This window comes from Thermobia domestica, chromosome 3 (assembly GCF_964235325.1).
Source record: "Thermobia domestica chromosome 3, izTheDome1.hap1.1, whole genome shotgun sequence".
Taxonomy (NCBI): domain Eukaryota; kingdom Metazoa; phylum Arthropoda; class Insecta; order Zygentoma; family Lepismatidae; genus Thermobia; species Thermobia domestica.
In genome coordinates, this window is record NC_137456.1 from 45,035,049 (window position 1) to 45,059,234 (window position 24,186).

Below are 24,186 nucleotides of genomic sequence, written 5' to 3' on the forward strand. Positions count from 1 at the left end.
AGATATCCAGATACTGAAGGGCTTAAGCAATCTTTCCGAGGAGCGGGGGATGCTGGCTCCCTTGGCCTATCAGATCGGTGACCGTGATTCTACAGAATGCTTTATATTTATGCTTGTGATTGTGTGTGAGTCCCCTCAAAAAGTTTCTAACTACGCCAGTGGGACATGCTATGCCTTTAATTACGATGCATTCAATTACGATTAAAGCATAACTATTTTTATACTATCATTTACATACGCGACATGCTCCAAAAAGGCGTTGAATTAACTATTCCTGTCTTGTTCTATTTCCTTGACGTTACCGCTCGTACGTTCTGTACAGAAACTATAGCTTAGTTCAAATATATAGAGTTGGTAATACTGGAGAATACGCCAGCTTATACCTAAAGCAAATGTAGATTTCCAAGGGATGAGGAGAACTAAGAAAACAATAGTTGGGCATGCGTATTCTACAGAAAGCAGACGAAAGGCGCGCGCATGCTAGTCACTTGATCAGTTTGAATTTTGCCCCCTTATGTAACACCGAGGTCCTAAAACGTGGGGCTACTATTAACGTCAAGTCGAAATCATGACCGGGGTTTGAACCCGGTACGGTTGGTGGATACTAGATTATCATGCAAGATCAAGCTTCACAGTACAGGCCGTTCTCCACCATACTATCTCGCCTTCAGAAGAACTGGATTACAGCCCCGGCTGATCTGTTTTAGTAGTAGGTCCCACTCCTTACTACCAAAATCTTACATAACGATAGAGATGCAAAAAAGCCGGCTTTTTTGAATCGATGGTTTTTTTCACATAAAAAGCCGGCTTTTTGGGGAAAAAAACGAGAATTTTGGAAATTTTGGCTTTTTTCATTTTCATGATTTTTCTATCTAAATAGCTTTCTTATAGTATATTCTATAGTTAGATAAGAATTCCATGACCTAAATGCGATATTTCGCTCTGAAATTCACCATCAAGATGGATGGAGCACATGTTTTACGAATTAAAGCTAACATGAAGAATGTAGCATTTGAGAGCAATTTTAGAAGCTATTTAACTTTATTTTAACTTTTGAGTTATCGACATCTCTTTTCTTCTCTAGATCATTTTAGTTTGTCATCCGTGTTTCATTTCTAAGAGTTTTTAGTACTCTAGCTTCTAGCGCAAAAGTTAACCTTGCCCGTTTTTCTATTTATCCGTCAAAGCGTACGTTTTTCAATATATCCGTCAAACCGTACTTCCACATTTCTGTTATACTGTAGCTGTGAAGTGATTTAGCAATAATTTTTCGGACACAACCTTGAATACCAATTTATACAAATAATCAGTAGCGGATTTAGAAAAGTACTTTAGGAGCGGTTTTTCTGATTGTTTCGTTTCCTAAAAAGTCCTAATTTTATTTGGGAGGTGCTTGAAGTTTATGAGTACAGTCATAACTAATATTTCGTTTCGTTTATATATTTAGCAATAATCTTCCGGATATAAGCTTAAAAATAACTTTATACTGAGAATCAGTGGCGGATTTACAGAAGTATTTTGGAAAGGTTTTTTCTTACTAATGTTTAGTTTTTCTAAACATTCGTAATTTTTATTTGACGGGATCTTAAAGTTTATGAGTAAAGGCATAACTAATAGATATTTCGTTTGTTGCAGACGTTCCCTAACTTTGGGGAACGGGCTTCAGTCCGAAAAACCGGCCCCCTAACCTTCACAAAACCGTCACTGCTGGTAATTAGTAATAAAAACGATTTAAAAACAGTAAGAAAGGAAGTCGGCCAACTCACAGTACACGCACTATTTCTACATTCACAGATGGAATGAAGAAAAGCTTTGTCAGAATGGTCGAATGCTGGTGGAATCCCGGACTTCCCGATAGAAGCGCAAAAGCTAATCACTCAGTCATGTTTGTTGTGCAGTTGTATTTAGCTTAACTTAAATATATTCCGTAGTCTTTTTTTTTGGGGGGGGGGGAGTTCCGTAATGATATGTTGAATCCCTCTTGTTAAAAATTCAGAAAACTTGAGGATTGGGTAAACCGTGATTGTGGTTATATAAAACTTAACTGTAGAATTTCAAGAATATACAGAACCAAAAGCTCTAGATGTGCAGCCTTTAAGTGTATCATATAAATCTAAGTATTTCTCTTGTTTTATTTTAATTTTATTTTGTTTCAAAAAGAGAGTATGGTATATTTTGAAGTAAAAATACTACATACTATTCTGCTAGTTATTTGTATATTTTTTTAAAAGAAGTGTTTACTTTTAGGGCTGGCTGGTTTACACCAACTATTTTTTTAATAACTGGTTTAAACCAAAAAAATAAAAAGAATGAAAAATGCGAATAGTGTGAACTTTATGATGACGTCTCCAGATATCAAACTATCTGCGATAGTTTTATTTCCCATTCACCTTTTAATCAAGGTGTCCCATGTTCAATTCTCGGTCGAACCACAAGCCTTCTTTCATGCGTAAACCAAGTAGCGGTTCGGATTTCAGTTTAAGCGAAAGTCTTCTCCTTGGTAACCTCGGTATTTCGTAAGGATGTTAAGCCTAAACATACGAGACGAAATCAAATTGTATATTTGTGCATGTTTAAATGCCTGTTGTTTTATAAAGAAGCCAAGATTGCTTAAATATATTGATAGAAATTGACAAAATTTATCGACTGCCTACGTAGCTTCCAACATTAGCTTGGATTGGACTTTCAATGATATCTACATACTAAATTTGTAATTTAATACCTCAGTTTTAGCGTACTGATTATGATACGTTGATCTTTAAATTTTACATGCAAAGCAATAATAGGATTTTCCCGTTATTGTCTTACATTCCAAGTAATGACGGGATTTTCCCGGTGGCTAGGGCGGGAGATTCTCAATTTAAGAAATTTACTGACCGGACTTCTTTAAGCTTATGGGAGTTCTTCCGGCATAATCCCGATGTTGCATAATAACACCAAGGCGAAACAAACTTATTTCTGTGAATATGTAATATAAATACATAAAGCAAAAAATCTAAATCAAAAAAGCCTGGTTTAAACGAAAAAAGCCTGGTTTAAACATCCCCCAAAAAACGGGTTTTTGACATTTTCAAAATCAACCATGGTTCTTGCCAACTCTGCTTATTTTTGTATATAGGAGGTTAAAAAATTCTTATTATATACATTGGTTAATCCTGTGGAATTCATAATGTAAATATGTTGAAGAAAAATTGTTTGAAATATCTTTCCGAAATTCATAGTTTATTTTCGAGGTTTTATATTATTATCAGCATCAACCACTAATTAAATTAGTCCAGGGCCCAGCCTATACCCCCGTAAAAATTTTTAGGTCCGGAGAGTTTGATTCCTGGAATGAGTTATACAGAAACCAAGTATAATTAAAATTTTAGGTAGACATTTGGTATCCTGTTCATTCTCTCTGGGCAGCCATTTTCCAAAATGGCCGCCGCTCATATGTAATTGTCTATATATCTCGTGATCTAAGGTACTTAGAAAGGTGATTTTGGTGTCAAAGTATATGTTTTCGAGGTCGCTGAATTCAAATATGGCATCATCGGTAATGCCACTTACAAAACTTACCAGCTGGCAACACTGTTGTCTTTAACGTCCAACTATAAAAGCTACTGATTCATATTACACAAGGATGTAGCGTGTCCCTTCCAGAACTACAGAAAACCAATTTTTGCTGGTAGTTGACATCACAGAGAAACAGATTTCAGAAATTAATATAAGAAAAAAGTGGCTTTAAATCCAACATGGCGGCCAATATGGCAGCTAGTGACCAGGCCGCCAAGCAATGGACTTATTCAAATGCCTGTAAGGCAGTCACTTATTGGCTTAAAGAGTTCAAACAAGAAGCAGGATGTACAGAAAAGGACAGACGTTCCAAGCGTTTAGGCCCAGGGAACGAAGCGTATTCTCAGGGTGAAAGATGGGTTGGGGCGGGGGCAGGCATTTTTATGGAAAATAGGGATTTGCTCTAGATAATTATGCATATAACGCACAGTAAACCACTAAATGTTCCCTGAAAAATGTCATTAGATTCAATTCCTACTTTGTCCATGCTGTCTATTGTTGTCTGAGACAAGGAAACTACTCATCTTTATTGTATTCCATTGTATCTTTTGAGATGAACGGGTTTGCAAGGGGTCTAAGCCATATATGTTCGATCATATTCATACCATGAATGTGCATTTACATGCCACAAAAACTATATACAATTAACAAGTACAACTTCTTTCCTTATTTCAGGTAAGAAACAAAGATGACTGATAGTTCTGCAATAAGTATTACCCCAGGTGTTCAACTTAGTCGTCAACGCATGGAAGAGCCCTTCGAACAACAGCAGATGCGTAATTTGTCAGCGGAATACGTTGTTACAAGACATATACATTTTAAAAAAATGTAGATGCTATTTGAAAAGCAAAGGAAACTGAAGTAACTGAAAGGGCTATTGAAGAGAGAGGATGTTCATTATTCCCACCACGGAAACCATCGCTTCGCTCAGGAAAACGAGAACGTTCAGAACCTAGCAGTGTTGTTTCGCCGTACCTAGTACCGTGCGTCATATGCGCAAACGTGCCAACTAGAGGAAATGTGGGAGAGATTGTGAGGAAAAAAATATATATAATTTGTGAGTCAGCATGTGCAAACTCCTTTCTAGCTGCAGCTAGCCATTTCCAAGACGAAGTATTTTGTCGAGTTGCTGACCTGGAAAGTGAGGAAGAAATGAAATGAAATGAAATCTTTGAGTTTTACGTCCCACGGTTATGCCGGTTAGGCTAAAGGAGACGGTGATAATGAGAGATGAGTGAAATGGTGGAATGAAGAAAGTGGGAGGAAACGGGAGTGCCCCGAGAAAACCCACGAGCACGGTGTTTGTCCACCACAAAGTTCACTTGGCGGGGGCTGGGATCGAACCCGGGACCCCAAGCACCAGAGGTGAACGCTCTACCACTGAGCCACCGTGTGAGGAAGAAATGTTTGAAGCCGACCTGTAGGCAACAATATTCGTGGACAGCTTCAAGATCAACCTATTCTTCCGGTATCTTGTGATGAAGCAGTTTTTCGGACTGTGGCGGACATAACACTCTTTTGTCCTCTGGAGTTTCAGGATTTATATCCCATGATGGGCACTTTCCATACGGCAAAAATCGCATTACGTTGTGCTGGTAATTTCTTGATTGAAAGTGAAATGGAAGAGGCTGATGGAATGTGAAATTTTTGAAAATAAAATACAGACTGTGCTTCATGGAACACATTATATCCATTCTCTTCAAGGTATGCATATCGTTTCATAAGTTATACGAATTCTTCAATAGCAAGCCTTCTGGGCAAAGCACGACAAAAAAGTTTTCCAAACGTAGATAGAGCTAGCGAAATCGTGTCAACATGCGTTAAGAGAAAGAGATCATATTTAGGCCCACCACTGTTAATCAACTGTTGCCAGTGTTTCACGAGTTCGATTGACCTATTATCTGCGATATGCTTGTGGTACCTGGAAATGGCCAGAAACCTAGAAATGAAATTGCCGTATCTTTACAGCAAGTTTAAAGATGGACACTTCGTTGTGAAAGACAAGAACGGTTCCTTCAATGCAATCTCTCCGGATATGAAACTTGAGCAGACTATCCAAAGATCCCAAAAAAAGCTCGAAAGGGATTTTTGGGCAAACAAGAAAAGTGGATTACATTGCTAAATGGCAGTTGGTGTATCATGAAATTCTGGAAACCAACATATTTAGAGAACGTGACAAATTCTCGTTTAATGGATCACCAAGAAAATGTACTTCATCGTGACTTGATCGGGAAAAGAAGTGAAAATTTTGGTGTGTAAGTTAAGCGTTTGCTAGATTTTGTGATTCAGCAAGGCAATCCATTTGATTGCCAGCAGCATCCAGTAAAGCTGCACAACTTTCTAACTAAACAGTACGTGGACAAAGAAATTGTACGTCGCTTGCTAAATGTTTTGGAGGAAGGAGAAGAGAATTACAACCAACTGAAGAGGGAGAGATATGTACTAAAAAAAATTAATGAAACTATATCTCGCGTCAATTTGCCCACTTTGTTTGCTTCAAGAGCACATGCTTCTAAAGATGGGGATGTTGATACCATATCCAACAAGCAGCTCAAGCTCAGAGAGACATTGATGTGGTGAAAGAGCGAGGTGTGCCTATGCAAGATATTCTTTCACATGACCTGTTCGACACAAACGCACTTTTCGAAGGAGACGCACCAACGAAACCACAAAAATACGTTTTGGTGTCGGAACTAGAAGCTAACTCTAATCGACCCAAAAAAAAACAATCACCAAAACATCCCATCTTCCAACAGTTTTGATCGTCGACTTCATGGCTCAGTTGCGAACCATTAAAATGTCATCACTGAAACACTCCGGAGAGGCGATGCACCGCTTTCTGCAGACAGTGATGTCCACTTGTGATGCCCAAAAGTTGTATATTGTTTTCGACAACTATTTTCCCTTATCAGTGAAACAATCGGAGTGGATAAGGAGATCATCGGATTGTTCAACAATCGAAATGGTACATATCGACTCTTCAACCCCCATTCCTATTCGATTAGATAAGTTCGGGGCGTCAACAGAAAATAAGATAAAACTTCAAATGTTTGCGCAAGATTTCATGTTACAAGACTCATCACTGATAGCTAAGGGTCCTACTGTAATTATTGGTAGAATACTTAATGATGGTGATGAGCTACAAGCAACCCAAATCTCTAATCAAGAAACCTCAATTGTACAAGATCTTAACAGTAACGTGGAAGAAGCGGACCTGCGTCTTGTACTTCACACATGCTGGGCAATAATTCACGGAAAGAAGAGAGTTGTTGTTCTTTCAAATGATGCCGATGTTGTTGCACTCCTTCTTCGCTTTGTCGAGAAGTTTTTGCTCTTAGGTTTGCAAGAACTTTGGGTAAGCTATGGAACTGGCGAAAAACGACGTTTCTTACCTCTTCGCACGCTATTCTCCAAATTTGGTTCACTTTTCTGCAACAATCTTATTAAAGCTCATTTACTCACAGGCAATGATGAAGTTAGCAAAATTGGAACCAAGAAAGGCACTATGCATGCGGAACCTACAATGTATTTACAGAAGTTTGCAGAGACAGAGGACAACACAATCGGAGTCTCTGTTGTTGAGAAATACCTAATGCGCGTTTGGAAACCTAGCAAAAAAATTTCAACTTTTAACCAGCTAAGATATGAAGAATATATAAGAAATGTTCCGCTTGCAAAATTACCCCCAACTTCAAAGTCAATCCAGGGTCACATTCTCCATGCCTATTATTCAATTAGAAAAGTTCTTACCATATTAAAAACATCGTTTCCGGAACTGGATCCGTATACTTTTGGATGGACTGAATTGAATGGTGTTTTGCGACCAATAAAATTCATGAACCCGTTGCCAAATGATGTGATTCGAAAATGTGGATGCAAGTTGTGTAACAATTATCGATGTCCTTGTAGAAGTGTATTTTACAAATTTACGACTTACTGCAAGTGTAATAGTGCACAATGTAATAACAAATAATAAGTGCAAAGTGAAAATTTTTATAAGCAAACAAACTGCTTCATGACAGAGATAGCATAAATACTACATTATACAAAGAAGATTGATAATGAATAAAACTGTCATAATTATACGTCAGAAATATATTTATATCCAGCGAAATATTTTGTACATACGATTTTTACTATTTCTTATAAATTATAGAATTTTACATCCAGTATTATCATTCGCTCTTTACCTACATAAACTAAAATATTTGATTCGTATTCGCCCTTACGATATATTGTCTTGGTATTATTAATTTCCAAAAACAGTGTACTACATTTAAAATTAGTTTGAAAATAATTTCATATGATTGAACAAATCCAAAAACACAGGGTTAAAAAAAAAATCATTCAGCAAGTGTAAGTGGCTCCAATGATAATCTGGTGGGTGTTATACCAACCGCCATATTGAAAATGGTTGCCAAGATAGGATCAACGGGATATTAGATGTCTACCTAGGATTTTATTTGGTCACTGAATAACTCATTCCAGCAATCAAACTCTCCGCGGCAAAACAATTTTACAGGCTATAGTAAATTTTAATTTTATCTGGCCCATACGGGGTTATAGCGCCGGAAACGAAAGAATTCACAAAAAGCAGGGGTTTGCTCCCTTGTCCTCACGTAGTTATGCACAGTACGGACATACTACAAATGGAATCTTATGAGAGATTTCCAAGGAACATTTTGTAGGACATTTTGTATCTACATCCTTGTAGGTGTGGTTGTCTGGAAACAATGAGTCAAAGCTCTGTTTTTCATTGAAAATGTGTGCATTTTTTAATTCTGTCGCCCCCCTCCCTGAGAATACGCTTTGTTCCCTGGATCTAAACCGTAAACGCTTGAACGTCTGCCCTTTTCTGTACATCCTGCTTCTTGTTTGAACTCTTTAGGCCAATAAGTGACTGCCTTACAGGCATTTGAATAAGTCCATTGCTTGGCGGCCTGGTCACTAGCTGCCATATTGGCCGCCATGTCGGATTTAAAGCCACTTTTTTCTTATATTAATTTCTGAAATCTGTTTTTCTGTGATGTCAACTACCAGCAAAAATTGGTTTTCTGTAGTTCTGGAAGGGACACGCTACATCCTTGTGTAATATGAATCAGTAGCTTTTATAGTTGGACGTTAAAGACAACAGTGTTGCCAGCTGGTAAGTTTTGTAAGTGGCATTACCGATGATGCCATATTTGAATTCAGCGACCTCGAAAACATATACTTTGACACCAAAATCACCTTTCTAAGTACCTTAGTTCACGAGATATATAGACAATTACATATGAGCGGCGGCCATTTTGGAAAATGGCTGCCCAGAGAGAATGAACAGGATACCAAATGTCTACCTAAAATTTTAATTATATTTGGTCACTGTATAACTCATTTCAGCAATCAAACTCTCCGGACCTAAAAATTTTTACGGGGGTATAGGCTGGGCCCAGGACTAAATGACTTTTTGTGTTATAGAGAAGCGAAACAAAGTCTGCTTTATCAATTTAAAGCAGAATTTTGAAAAAAGCCCATAATTTCCCAAGCAAAAAAGCGAAGCAGAAAAAACCGAGTTTTTTTTCCAAAAAAGCCGTTTTTTTTTTTCGAGCTCTTGCATCTCTACATAACGATATACATTTTTTAAAAAATCCAATCACAAGTTATTACAAAAAAAAAAAAAAAAGAAAAAGAAAAAAAATAATACATCCCTATACTGAAAAATACGAATTATGAAGGGTGATCAAAAAGTAAGGTTACAAAGCCGGCAGTGAAACGTGTATTTATTGTTTCATACAACCAATACAGCCAGCAGGTAGTACATACATTAGGATATTTTTCGACACAGTCTCCACATCGGTTGAGACACCTATCATCGTGGGTGGGATAAGTTTGAGGATTCCCCCATGGTAAAAATCCTGTCCTTGCGTATTCAGCCACGTTGTCACGAAGTGTTTCACCTTCTCATCTGGTGTTGCTGGGTCAGCCACTGCGCTCTTCGTTGGTGACGACGTCTCCACCAACCGCAAACTTTCGACACTATTCTGCGACATGCTGACAAGGCATTACAGTCTCTCCGGAAAACCTCTACCAGCTGCTGATGTATTTCAGCCGTGGTTACATGTTTCGATCACGGAATTCCAATAACTGAGCAGTCTTCTTCGCGAGACCGGTTTTCCAAACGACTCACCGTTTGTGTTTACCTGCAACTAACGCCGTTGATGGCGAGTGGCTAAACCTCTGCACAGTTGCCAACTCCATGTATTAAAATTACCGCACGCTCCACATTCCTCTATAACAGACGAAACTCCAGAAATATCGCCCTTATAACCTTAACTTCTGATCCTTCTTTGTAGTACGGTATGAGAATATAACAAAATGGCACATCAAAACTGAAGAGGAGTAAATAAAAACTTGTTTATTTCTGTGATATTCACTTAAATTAAATTCTTTACTCCCGTAACCATTATCAACACCTTCCTTTACTCTAACCTATTTTCAACTGGTGAAGGAACTGCATGAATGCATGCAACAATTGTTTCTATACACAAAACGTCTTTCTAAGAAAATTATTTAGAAAGGAATACAGTAAACTAAATTTCGGTATTTCGATTTTTTTAGACTAATAGTTTTCAAAATTACTGTTATTCCCGGAATTAGTTGAAGAATAATCGTTCCAAAATGAAGTAATATAAAAAAGTATCCTATTTAAACCGTTGCAGTATAGATTCATTTCTAACATCTAATAATATCCTCTTTTTATAAAAATCTCGATAGTTCCATTGTAATAGGAAATACCTTGCTCCTGATAAAAATAATGTCGGGCGATATGAATGGGGCAAGAATCAAACATATTTCTATCGTCAAAATTACTTAGAAAATTTCAAAGAAACATGCAATTTCACACAACAGAGAGATCGAATCAAGTTATAATAACATAAGACTTACTGCAACGAACAAAGCAAAACTATCTCCGAAAGACTGGACATTAGGATTAAGATTAGGAATTAGATTTCTGGGCTTTCGGCATTTATGACCATGTTAGCCCGTCACGTGTGAGTGATGACGATCCTCGACGATTACACTACCCGGGAAATTGGGGAGGAAGAAAGGAATAGGGCAGGAACGAAGCGGTCTAGCGGTCTGTAAGCCCACTATGTTAGGTAAGATCCCGGTATTTGCCGGGTGTGAATGAGGAAAACCCCACTCAGAATACTTGGCCTGCCGGAAAGTTTTCACATTTTTTCGGCCGACTGTCCCCACCGGAAAATGACTACATGCTTTTGCCTGCTGGTATGAAATAATAATAATAATAATAATAATTACTAGTAGTAGTAGTAGTAGCATTTAACGAAAGAAAAAATGTCCAAAAAAGAGAGGTATACCAATCATGAGTAAGTGTAAATCCTAACATGTTGTTTCCGAGAAAATCAGGATTTTTTTCTTTCGTAAGCATAACAAGTAGCAGTGTCATGCATCCACCCTGTCAAGGAATTTGGTCTGCGGGGTGTGATATTTTTTCAATTAATATTAAAACCATAAGTGGTAGTAAATTTTCTAGCACCCTCTAGTTTCAGTAAAAATGGAATACATTCTTAGAACATTAATTAATTGCACAAAACACCTTCTCGCTATCTCTTACCCTTTTTTTTTTATTCTATAACGATCAACCAAAAACTGGAAGTAGTCTATTTCTGTCATTTCTGGTTTTGAACATCACCTCCATCACCGAAATCGATTCTTAACATATGACCCTCTATATCCAGATTAAAATTTAATGGTAATCCATCAAGTAGTTCTTGAAACTTTTTGTCTCGCTATCGGATGAACGGACAGGCACACAGACAAGGTAAATATATGAAGGAGTTTTGGTAAACCAAACTCCATACAAATTGATGGTGTATGATTACCAAGCTACAAGGGGTGAACAAAAATCAAGGTTACAAAGCCTGAGGTAAAACGTGTGTGTGTTACTTCATATAACCAATACAGCTAACAGATAGCACATATATTAGGTTATTTTTCGACATAGTCTCCATATCAATTGAGGCACTTATTCCACCGTGGGATGAGTTTGAAGATTCCCTTCTGCAAAAAATCCTGTCATTGCGTGTTCAGTTACAGTGTCACGAAGTCTTTGACCACCTCATCTGCAGCGAAGCGAAAGCCTCCGCGGTCAGCGCTGTAGGGAGGGTGATCGATGATGTCCCAGTGAAACTGCTTCAACAGCGTGGTGGTATTCTGGGCTGTATGTGGGCGCGCGTTGTCGTGAAGAAAAATAACACCACCATTCTGCTACATGCTGAACCGTAAACCTCTACCAGCTGCCGATGAATTTCAGCCGCGGTTACACGTTTCGCCTCCAGAAATCGAATAATTGAGCGGACTTCTTCGCGAGACCACTTTTCCAAACGAGTCGCCATTTGAGTTTCGCTACAGCTAGCGCCTTAGGTGGCAGCTGGGTTTCTGCACAGTTTCCAACTCCATGTATTAAAATTACCGCACACTCCTCATTCCTCTAAAACAGACAAAATTCCAAAAATATCGGCTTTGTAACCTTAGTTTCTGATCCTCCTTCGTATCTATTTAATTTTTGTTAACTATAATATTGAACACAAATTAGATCCAATACACATCAAATAAGATATCACACTTGGCTGATAAAAATTAAGAAGATTAAGGGTAAATCAGCAGCATGTGCAACCTACGAGAAAATATACTTTTTATAGCGTTAAAAAGTATGTCGTTCGTTCCAAATCCGACAGTTGCCAGTTTTTATTCTGCTTGAATAGATTTTTTAAAATCTATGTACTATATATGAAAAAAATATACTGGTAATATATTTTTTCATATACTGGTAAGAAACAGGTTGTTCTCCTGTTATAATAAAAGTGTTTACATGTCTTGTGTCTTATATTTTATTTATCATTAAAGCTTAATGATATTTCACTCGCATACTGCTGCGAACATCTTCGGAGGGAGCAGCCTAAAAATAGATGTAACTAGCAGAATACTCGTTCTTCGCACGGGAAGAATACGTTTCATTTTGGACATAAAGGGTCGAATTTGGATTTAAACGGCATCGGCATTGTTCCTATTCTTCTCAGTGACTCCGAAAACTATGGACTCAGCCCTAATATCGATCATTTACGATCATTTTTATATATCTCTCCTCTCCCAAGTTGCGGGGCTGAATTTGGATTTAAACGGCATCGGAAATGTCCATGTTCATCTCAGCGACCCCGAAATTCATGGATTCGATACAAATATCAGTAATTTCCGATCATTTTTAAATATCTCCCTCTCCCCTCGCCTGAGTTGCACCGTCAGAGTGAAATCATAAAAACTATCCCTGGCCCGAACCTCATCTATGTTGAAAATTTGATCGAGATCGGTCAGGTGGTTCAAGAGTTAAGTCACAAACATAGTCCTTTCAGTTTTATATCTATCTATATCTATATAGAACATTGATCATCTCGGCGATCCCGAAAACCATAGATTCGACACTAATATTAGTCATTTTCGATCATTTTATTATCTCCCCCTCTTACAAGTTGCGGGGCTGAATTTGGTTTTAAAAGGGACTGGAAGTGTCACTGGTTATCTCGGCGACCCCAAGAGCTATAGATTCAACACTAATATCGGTCATTTTCGATCATATATATATATATATATATATATCCCCTCCGTCATGTTGCGGACCATGGCATCGGAAGTGTCACCGTTCATCTCAGCGACCTTAAAAAATGCGGATTCAGCACTAATATCGGTCATTTTCGATCATTTTTAAATATCTCTTCCTTCTCCTGTCCTAAGTTACCCAGAAAACTATAAATTCGACACTGATAGTGGACATTTTTGATCATTTTTATATATCTTTCTCCCCTTCCCCCAACTGGCGGGGCTGATTTTTGATTTAAAGCGGATTGGAAATGTAACTTCATCTGAATGATCCCGAAAACTATGGATTAGACAATAATATTGGTCATTTTCGATCATTTTAAAATGTTTATCCCCTTCCCCAACAATCAGGGCTAAACCTGGATTGAAACACCATCAGAAGTGTCACTGTTTCTCTCATCGACTCCGAAAACTATGGATTCAACATTAATATCGGTCATTTTTGATAATTTTTAAATTTCTCTCTTCCTCCCCTACGTTGCATCATCAAAGTAAATAGCTTGAAGTAATCCCTGCCCCTAAATTTGATTGAGATCGGTCAGGTGGTTCAAGAGTGATGAAGTCACAAAGGCAGTCATTTTTAATTTTATTTTTTTTTTACATATATCTATTCCCTCCCCCTCCCCTAGGTTGGCTCGTCAAAGTGAAACAAAAAAGCACCAAAGGCCCAACCCTCATATATGTTGAAAATTTGATCGAGGTTGGTTGGGTGGTTCATAAGTAATTAGTTTTTATTTACATAGCTTAGTTCACGAATCTCTGCCGCGGCTGACGGCATAAACGTATTAGAATCGCGGTAGAGATTCGTGAGCTAAGCTCTACGTACCTCTCCCCTCCCCTTCCCCTAGAATCTGCCGTTAATGAGAAATTACAAAAATGTTTCCAGATCCGAATCTCATGTATCTTGAAAATTTGATTGAGATAGGTCGAATGCTTCGGGAGATTTAGAGTCACAAACATAGTGATTTTCAATTATATATATATTGTATATGAAAAATATACCCTGCTAAGCAGCAGATTGCGTCTACTACTATATTAAAGAAAAAAGTATTTACATACCTTGTGTCCTATATTTTATCTATCATTTAATGATGATATCTCATTCTTTATCTTAATGATATTTCATTCTCTAACTGGAAGGAATACCTTAAAAATAGATGTAATTCACTCCAAATTACACGTGTGCTAACCTTTTCTTCTTCTCACATACGTTTCCACGTAAACAACTTCTTTAATCTTCACTGTAGAACTTAAAGATTTCGACATAATTTAAGGGCTCAAGGGAAGAACATAATAATTTAATGTTTTTGCCAATTTCTGGTTTAATAGTGATTTATGTCAGTAGAATTGGAGTTTAAATGCTGACGTAATATCATAGGGAACAGCATAATAACTCCGGAAACATAGTAAGTTTTGACTCTCTTGTAAAACCTGTAAAATGGTGTTGTTTCCCCGAGTCCTTCAATTAAGATGTATTTACAGATAAGTATGAAAAATAACGATTCAGGGTGTCTACTGGAATACCAGAAAGTAAATTCATGACTTTTACATGACTTTTCATGACCTTTTTGTTCAAATTTTCATGACCATGGTGATAAAAATTTACCATTAGTAATAATAAACCCCTACCATCAGTGGTGCATCGGTTAAGATGAAGATCACATTATGTTGTTATTTGTCTAATGTACATAATGTCGATTAGCTGACAACTAATTTTAAAATGCAAGAGTAATTTAAAAGGCAGTAAACAAATTTTTAATTGCGGTTCAAGTATGGGTTTAAGGCTTACCAGGTTCTATAGATTTAAAAAAATCTTGTGAACAGTCCCGTTACATTCAGCTAGGTTTTTTTATCTGCATTTTATGTACTCTGAATTCTAAATTTATAATTTTCGTTTACAAGAAAAGACTGATTACGTAAATATACAATTCTTTTCCATCGTGTCATATTTGAAATTAACGTACATAAACATACTGATAAGACCTACTGAATTTGTTCATAATGGAACCTTCATCCTGGATGGGGTCTGATGCCTTCTTTCTTCTCTTTTTTCAAGGGTACTTCTACAAATATTTTTTTCTCACAGTCTGCATACTAGTATCACATCAAAACTTAAAAAAGTGAACACAAAAATGGACATCTTGATTGAATATCACAAGTTCAACTTCTTTTTCAATGAGTTAATTTGAACATCAATTCCAAGTTCTGAAGTTACTGAGACACTGAGAGCTTTACGTTTCAGTTCCAAACATACACAATTTACATTTCTTAGAAGTAAAGAAATAGGAGATCAGAAAGTTGGACAGTAAAAAGTTGTTACTATATTACAGAAACTAGAAGATGAAATGGGGAGCAGCTAGGAAGGCAGTTAAGTACCAGTTAGCCAGCACTAACTGGTGGGGGAAATTCTCACAATTACTGACCTGATACAAACTGTTTCAGTACATGCAGTATGAGGTATAAAAGTATGAAGTATAAAAATATACTCTGAGATTTCAGATTTTCATGACCAGTTGGGTAAATAAAGGACTTTTTCATGGCTTTCATGACCACTAAGCAAAATATATGACTTTTTCATGACTTTCATGACCAGTAGACACCCTGCGATTCTTAAGTATTTTAGTTTTGTAATGAAATTTTAAAAAAGTTCTCAACGTGGCAACATGTCTGAGAAAGAGAAAAAGTTAACATACATGTAATTCCGAATCGATTACATCTTCACTAGGCTATTACCTCCGAAGACGCTCATAGTAGGTAGAGAGTAAAATATAAGGAAGCTTACATAATATATAAAATAATAAGATACACGATAAGTAAAAACTGTTATTTTCTTTACTATTTAAAACATGCGTAAACAATATGAAAATCTTAATGTATTGTGTCTCTTGTTTCATTTCCTAAATTGATACACACACTAGTTAACATGTCGATATAAATAAGGAAAATTCGTCCTATCAGGAAGAGCCTCAGCACAAAGTTGAGGAGCCTCAGAATTACGAACTACAGGTATCAACACTTGAGTTTTTTTTTTTTCGTTTGTTTTATTTTTTAATTCTTAAGTTTTGAATGTTGTTTAATTCAAATTCTGAACGATCTTTAGACGTACATAAATTTATTGTATTTATACATTTTCTTTTATATTTATAAAAGATAACTCCTAAGTAGCATAATATATCATCGCGAAATAGGTAATATTAATTGTAATTACTTTAAAAATAATTTTGGACAACGTTGTGATACAAATATCCCAATGAACGTTCTATAATTTCAAAAGTCTCGCTCAAGATTTACTCTCTGCTCCAGTTTTACGTCCATACTGAAATCGTACGTGTGAAGGCCCAGGTAGTTACAAACACCTGTCTTCTACATAAATTTCCCTGTTTCTACAGTGACATCATAAAGCATTCTGGGTTCTTGCTCCCATTCACAACGTAGACATTAACATGCTGCTATTTATTAACGATCTATAGGATTAGGTTCGAAACTTTTAGATACATCTATGTACTTACCCGCGTCAAATTCTCCCGTTCCTCTGCCAGCTCTTTCAGTAAAGCTTGATTCTTTTTAGAAAGTTCGTTTTTTGTCTTACTCAAGGTTTCCACGTTACTCAGAGAATCTCTTCTATTATCCTCCTGACTCTGTTTCAATTTCTTTAACTGATTTTCCAACTCAGCGATCTGAAAATTTTAAAATAATAAATTTTACATGACGAATGAATGCTTACAAATGATAAAGTAATTACGAGAAATATATAAATTGCTCAGAAGAAATTAACTTAAAATACTGCCACAAAACACAAAAAGAAAACTATGATGCTTTATCAAACAGGAAGGGGAAGAAGTAGGAAAAAAATACTAAAGAAAACAAGTAGTTGTGTCACATGTACACCACATGAAGATATTTGGTTTGTATGTGCGATAAATTCTCAATAGTGAAACCGGAAATAGTAGTAGATTTTTACAACTTCCGGTTTTAGTAGAGTTAACAGTGAGTATAAAATGTATTATTGGGACGTTTAATCAACTGTGAAAAAGCCGCTTTTCGCCATCTATTACCGTTTTTGCTCTAAAGTGATCAACGTTAAAACCGGATATCGTTTTATCACTTCCGGTGGATGAGTTACCTCAATGAACGACCTACGTTACTACTTTTGACCCTCTACATCCTGGAGAAAATCGATGGTAGTCTATAAAATAGTTCCTGAGATTGAAGAGTCCATTATTTCATCTCTACGCAATATCTTTACAATAACAGTCACAAGTTACAAAATTTGAGAATAAATATCCTGGGCAAACGTAACAGCATGATCGCTAAGTCATTTGAGTTGTGACTCTTCATGGTTTTTCAAACCTTACGTTCATATCAGGGCTCATAGTGGTCTGGTCTCTTGTAAATAGTTGAACAGTGACCAAAAGCACAAGAAAACGGGACCAAAGTCTCATCATGCCACTTTTTTTCTTTGTCAATTTCTCCATCACCTCTCTCTTTGTTTGTTGTTGTTTTGTTTCTTGTTTTCTTCTTTACTTTTTTTTTTCTCTTTGAGCTTCCTCCTTTCATAGGTTTTCTAAGTATGTTTTGTAGTTACGGAAAGCAGACTTAGCAGATGTAAGAAGCTTCTGCGTTGACCTATTTACGAATCTCTTCACCTCAGACATTATATTTAACTTAGCATTGAGAGTTCTCAAAGCAATGAAATATTCCAATTCATCACCGATTCTTAAGAAGAACATACAAGAAGCATAATACAAGACGAACATGATGAACCACACAAACACGCACACACAACGTTGAGGGGAGTGTTAACTATTACGAGAGAAAACTAAAAGACTATTATGATGGAAGAAAGAATATGCCTACATCAGAAGGGTTTCCAACACCACCTTGAGAGCTTAAGCATCCACCAACCATCCACTATGCTTTAGAAAGAATAAAAGCTGACTGTTTCACATGTGGCAGCAAGTACTGAAGCTTTCAGAAGAGTAATGAGTAACAAGTTTCTACCTTTTTCCATTTATTTTTATATTATTTTTCTTAGAAAACTGACAATGCAAAACATACATCACACGAAAAAGCCACTTTACCTCCGAAAAAAATTAACTTTTAGTGACAAATTTGAAAAAAAAAAAAAAAAAAGGTAACTTTTAGTGGCCAACTTAAAAAAAAAGCAACTTTTAGTTAAAAAAGTGACTCGCTATGAGCCCTCATATGTTACAAAGTCTTATCACAATCACTAAAATATTATTCGAATAATTAAGTTTCAAGGTGTCCAATACGAACTTAAAAAAACAACGAAATCTTTATACGTATTTTAACTTCTCTTCTTTTGTGCTACACGATAACGTTTTCACCATCTTCTGGTATGTAATTTAATAAAAATCATTGCATCTTATTTCATAATAATTATTGTTTTCATTAATCCTTAATTCATTTACTTTGGCGTTTCGGTAACAAGTTTCAAGATTCAAAGTATAGACTAGGATTTTTTTTAAAAAATGTTGCTCTTAGGGAATCTATAGTTATTCCTAATCTAAGTCATTGTTTCATTGATCTGGTGGTAATGTAATCTCAAAATGAAATAAAAATTTAATTTCTAGATTTACAGCTCACGGTTATGCCCTTTAGGCTAAAGAAGACGGATAATTCATGAAAGTGAATTGTTATAAAGAATTGGTGAAAATAAAATGTGAAGGGAAAAAGAAAACTCACGCTCATCACGTAGTCTATCATAAACTCTCACAGCCTAGGATCGAACTAGGGATACTGATGAAAGAATTGGTGAAAAGAAAACGTGAAGAGAAAACTCACGCTCAACACGTTGTCCATCATAAACTCACACAGCCTAGGATCGAACTAGCGATACTGATGAAAGAATTGGTGAAAAGAAATGTGAAGGGAAAAAGAAAACTCACGCTCATCACGTTGTCTATCATAAACTCTCACAGCCTAGGATTTAACTAGGGATACTGATGAAAGAATTGGTGAAAATAAAATGTGAAGGGAAAAAGAAAACTCACGCTCATCACGTTGTCCATCACAAACCCTCACAGCCTAGGATCGAACTAGGGATACTGATGAAAGAATTGGTGAAAAGAAAACGTGAAGAGAAAACTCACGCTCAACACGTTGTCCATCATAAACTCACACAGCCTAGGATCGAACTAGCGATACTGATGAAAGAATTGGTGAAAAGAAATGTGAAGGGAAAAAGAAAACTCACGCTCATCACGTTGTCTATCATAAACTCTCACAGCCTAGGATTTAACTAGGGATACTGATGAAAGAATTGGTGAAAATAAAATGTGAAGGGAAAAAGAAAACTCACGCTCATCACGTTGTCCATCACAAACCCTCACAGCCTAGGATCGAACTAGGGATACTGATGAAAGAATTGGTGAAAAGAAAACGTGAAGAGAAAGAGAAAACTCACGCTCAACACGTTGTCCATCATAAACTCACACAGCCTAGGATCGAACTAGCGATACTGATGAAAGAATTGGTGAAAAGAAAATGTGAAGGGAAAAAGAAAACTCACGCTCATCACGTTGTCTATCATAAACTCTCACAGCCTAGGATCGAACTAGGGATACTGATATAACCTAGGATCGAACCAGGGGCACTGATGAAAGAATTCGTGAAAAGAAACTGTGATGGGAAAAAGAAAATTCACGCTCATCACTTTGTCCATCATAAACTCACATACCCTAGGATCAAACTAGGGGCACTGAGAGATCTATCATTTAATACTGTGCCTACAGTCCTTCCACCCCCCAATTTCACACTCAGTTGAATAAACTGTGTCTGTGTAATGTAATTAACTGACAAATTACACTTGTTCTAATACAAAAAGAAGAAATGAATATCGTAATCTGAAAATACATAGTACTGCCCGCTGATCTAGTTACTAGTATGTGTGCATTTCGGGCACGTAGTCTCACGTTCGATTCCCGGTGAGAGAGTACAAAAATGTAATTTCTTAATTATTTACTTTCATTCTTCATCCATCTCGTTTAACATAAAAAGTATAACTATGGAACGTTATCTGAACATACATAGTTCACTTACCTTCTCTTTATCATGATCCCTTTCTATTTTTAGAGCTTGTCTTTCTTGCTTCAGCTTACATTCCATTTCTTCTTTCGACGTCTTAAGATCTCTAATGTTGCATTCCAACACTTTGTTCCTTGCATGACAACTAGCTAGTTCCATTTCCGCTGTTTCTAACCTTTCAGCTAAAACTGAAAATATAATAATAAAAATAAATATTATTATCATTTTCCTAAATTTGTTCTCTGTATAAATACGTAAGAATTCTCAAGGAAGTATTGTGACCTGCTTACCCAACGCACCAGAGGTAAGCACTCTACCAATAAGCCACCGTGACCCCTTCGTATTCTTTAGACTATATGGCATAAGCGTAAGATATAAAACTGAAACGTTTCATTTGAAGTTTTACAACCCCAAGCAATAGGATTACTTCCGCCAGTTGAAGAGAAGAAAGGCACACACCGCGTTTTCATTTTAACTTTTACGATAATTAACACTGAACAAACGAAAAACAAATAAACAAATGCCGATCATGTCGAATGGTAGAAGCGTCGCTACGCTCGTTTCTATAATTAACAACTAAAAACACGATGCGTAACTAGATCAAATGTAGCAATAATTTGTCATCACTTATGGAAATTCCCCTTCTTGTTATAAAAAAAATAATAAAAAAAAGAGCCCGCTCTGCATTGTTACTACGCCTATATCTGTATTTTGACTTGTTAATTTTATTCAGCATCAGCATAATGACAGAACTTAAAGTGAAGGACAATATACGCCAGATAAGTAAAAGTATAAAGCACTATCCTTTATTAGCTCCACATACTCAAATTCATTACATATTCAAGTATTTTGATTAGTACACTGTCTTACCAAGAAAGTATTTCTTACGGGAAGAGTTACATTACTGGGCGAAAAACACTTTAATGCCATTGAAACGGTTGTGATATAAGCACGGACCAACATGGGCAGGAATGGAAACTACAAACGCTACATAACCGAGTCTGGGCAGGAGCCAGCAAGGAATGGGGCAACGTGAAGTTGCGTCCGTAAGGAATAAGTGGTTAGCGAGGGTGTGTATGCGCGTAAGCTAATGATTACGTAAAGACTAAAATCACCATATATTATTATTATTTACATACTGCTCTCCTGAAATAAAAGTAGTATTCCTTTTGTAAAATTTGCAAATCTATGCGGACCTAAAACATGACACTCTCATGTAAATGTAAATGTTAACTAAAACAAATACATTACAATACAAATTAAAATCAAGTTGTATTATAATTTACGATAACCTCTACTGTTACAAAAAATACATCCGCCATAAATTACTACAGCGCTCATCCCGGAAAGTGTTAGAGAATGTATACGTAATCAAAATATAAGGAATGTGAATATGGATGAAATAATCAGATGAAAATAGTACGCATCTGACGTGTAAAATGAAGTTTCAAAACGTAACTCAAAGTGTATGCTTGTAAGTACATACTACTGCAGAAGCAAGCCACCATGAACTCAAGTTATGAAGCCAATGTTCCAGTACAAGGCCAGCTTCTTAATTGCTTCTTATATGTGAGAATAAACCATTAAAATGTACAGAAGAAATATGTAAATTGTTCTATTTTTTGACATCAGTCTTTACTCGCAGTCGCACCTACAACTCGTTGCCTCTTCCATCTTTGCCCTGCCCTGATTCAGATGGCACTAGTGCTTGTTAGTTCCCACATAGCACGGGTCATTTTGGGAGCTTTGAACTCTAGCATGGTGCCAAGCTCTACGACACTATATTTATTCGCACATAGCTAAAGCCTTCCTAGACTGAACCTGCTTCGAGGAATGTAACTCTTCACTTTGAAAATACTTTGTAAGCTAGTAAACAGTGAATTTTCCGATCAACGAAGTTAACATGGTAATAGTTAAGAACAGCTACTTCTCATCTCCCGTGCACGAGGATACATCTTACTGTTGCACTACCTAAACACCCTAAGTACAAGGGCAAGAACTCAGTCTATTACCTACTTTTTAACATCCTAGATACTCAATGAATAATTCCTGAAAGTGTGGCGTTTCTCGTCCTTCCCTAAATGGGAAGTACGGCTCCTTAACTATAACCGTTAACATATATATTGACAATATCTGACCTTAAATAGAATAGCGCAGTATATGTTAATACATTACTGCTGCTGTATTCTGATAACTAATCTCTACTTTTGGTTAATTTCGTTAGTTGGTAACCTACAAAAACTATGGAAGTTACTTTCAGTGTTAAGCAGATTTATTCTGTACATTACGATTAATTTTATCCTTACCTTATATAATTGTCCCCACATTTTATTACCCAAGCCTGTTGCCCTTAAATGTCGAATTAGAATAGAAAAGACGGTGCAGTTTTACTATATGGATCCACAGATTGTAAAATGTACAGACAAATTTTGGGAAGTCTTTAATTTGCTTATTTCATGTCGAGAACAGAACCCAACGAACCCCTAGAGGACTTCTACCCCGTTCCTACTGCTACTCACTTCCCATTTAGCTGTAATAAAGACAGAAAACAACGTACCCTGCGGGGCTCTAACCCGCCTTCACTCGCTAACTCTCGCTCGGCAATACCATGTGAATTAAATATTAAAGTTTGGTACATAAAGGAACCAACGTAGCTACTAACCTATATGGGGGACCTGTGTTCTAAAACCTTCACTACTCCTACTACTACTTATACTATGGATCCATATAGTAAAACTGCACAGAAAAGAACCTAGTTTGCTTTCTCACACTCATCCTCGGCACTCATTTGTTTACATTAATTTTACACTTTATGCTCACAAGATACTTTATCGAAAATAACTCCGACGTCGATATCTACCTTCCTCTGCTGACGGTTCTTCCTTTTTCTTTTTACGTAATTGTCTTTGGCCATCACTATCGCCTTTCCTTTTATTTAAGAGGTCGAATGTGTCGTCAAAATTTAGCTTTGTAGCGATAGGTCTATTCGGAAAAGTATTTTCAGTACCTACATAGCTTCTGAATCGATCCATTAACTTCCCTATAGATTTCGTATCAGAAGTCGGAGAATACATGATTCCTACTTTTAGATAAGTCTTCCCTTTATACAACTTAATGTGATGTCATTTAAGCTTCATAGATTATTTTCCTGTACTTTACTTCGCCGGACAACAATTGGTACAGGATAAATCCTACATAACACTCCCGAATAAAATTTGAAAAAATACACACGCACGACACAGAAACATACGAAAGTTGCAATGGCTCCAATGATGCCAGGCCGGAAAGGAACATTCCTCTCCACTAATAATTAAATTTGTATTTCAGATTCAGCCCATGTTTCAATTGAAAATATTACAGCACATAAATTGCCCATTTTATGTCGAGAACAGATTCCAAACAACCCCTGCGGGACTTATAACCCGTTCCTACTATATTACTACTACTACTACTATCACTACTACTCACTGGCGGATCCAAGGGGACGGAAAGGGCAACCGCCCCCCCCCCCCCAAAAGGTCTACTTTTTATTTTTGCTTCCAGCATTTTTCGTAGGAAAATACAAATATGTCTTTTCCCGACCGAGTCAATCTGTGTGAAAAGCCTAGCAGAGTCTAATCAAAATGTGTTGTACTTAATAGTGACATTAATAGTGTACTTAATACAGACATATTTGAATTATGAATACTTCTGTCCTTAATTCCTTGAGGCGGTCACCACAAGCCCCACGAGAGCGAGAGTATGATTCATTCGTTGGACGATCAGCTATAGGAAAGAGGGTAAGGACGCACCTCCATTGCATCCGAATGCGACTGCGAACTGCGTATTTATGTGCCTCTACTACATCCGAAGTTTTGTGAATGCGAATCTAGTTGCAATATTTTTTTCAAACCTTCAATGTGAAATATTTTTGCTTGAAAATTC

At 36.7% G+C, this 24,186-nt stretch overlaps 1 protein-coding gene across 2 annotated transcripts in view; it reads right to left on the bottom strand.

Moving 5' to 3' along the window:
• Positions 1 to 23,564, bottom strand: part of LOC145680344 (mitotic spindle assembly checkpoint protein MAD1-like) — a 54,472-nt gene extending 30,908 nt beyond the window's left edge. Inside the window, exons 1-3 of one of the 2 annotated variants that reach the window (XM_081750737.1) lie at positions 23,123 to 23,564; positions 20,278 to 20,450; positions 16,725 to 16,892 (exon numbers count right to left, since the gene is read on the bottom strand). In XM_081750737.1, the coding sequence (XP_081606863.1) occupies positions 16,725 to 16,892; positions 20,278 to 20,450; positions 23,123 to 23,336 (555 nt within the window). In that variant the 5' untranslated portion in view covers positions 23,337 to 23,564. The remainder of the gene's footprint in view (positions 1 to 16,724; positions 16,893 to 20,277; positions 20,451 to 23,122) is intronic. The other variant, XM_081750736.1, reaches the window with a different exon arrangement.
• Between the last annotated feature and the right edge of the window lie 622 nt (positions 23,565 to 24,186).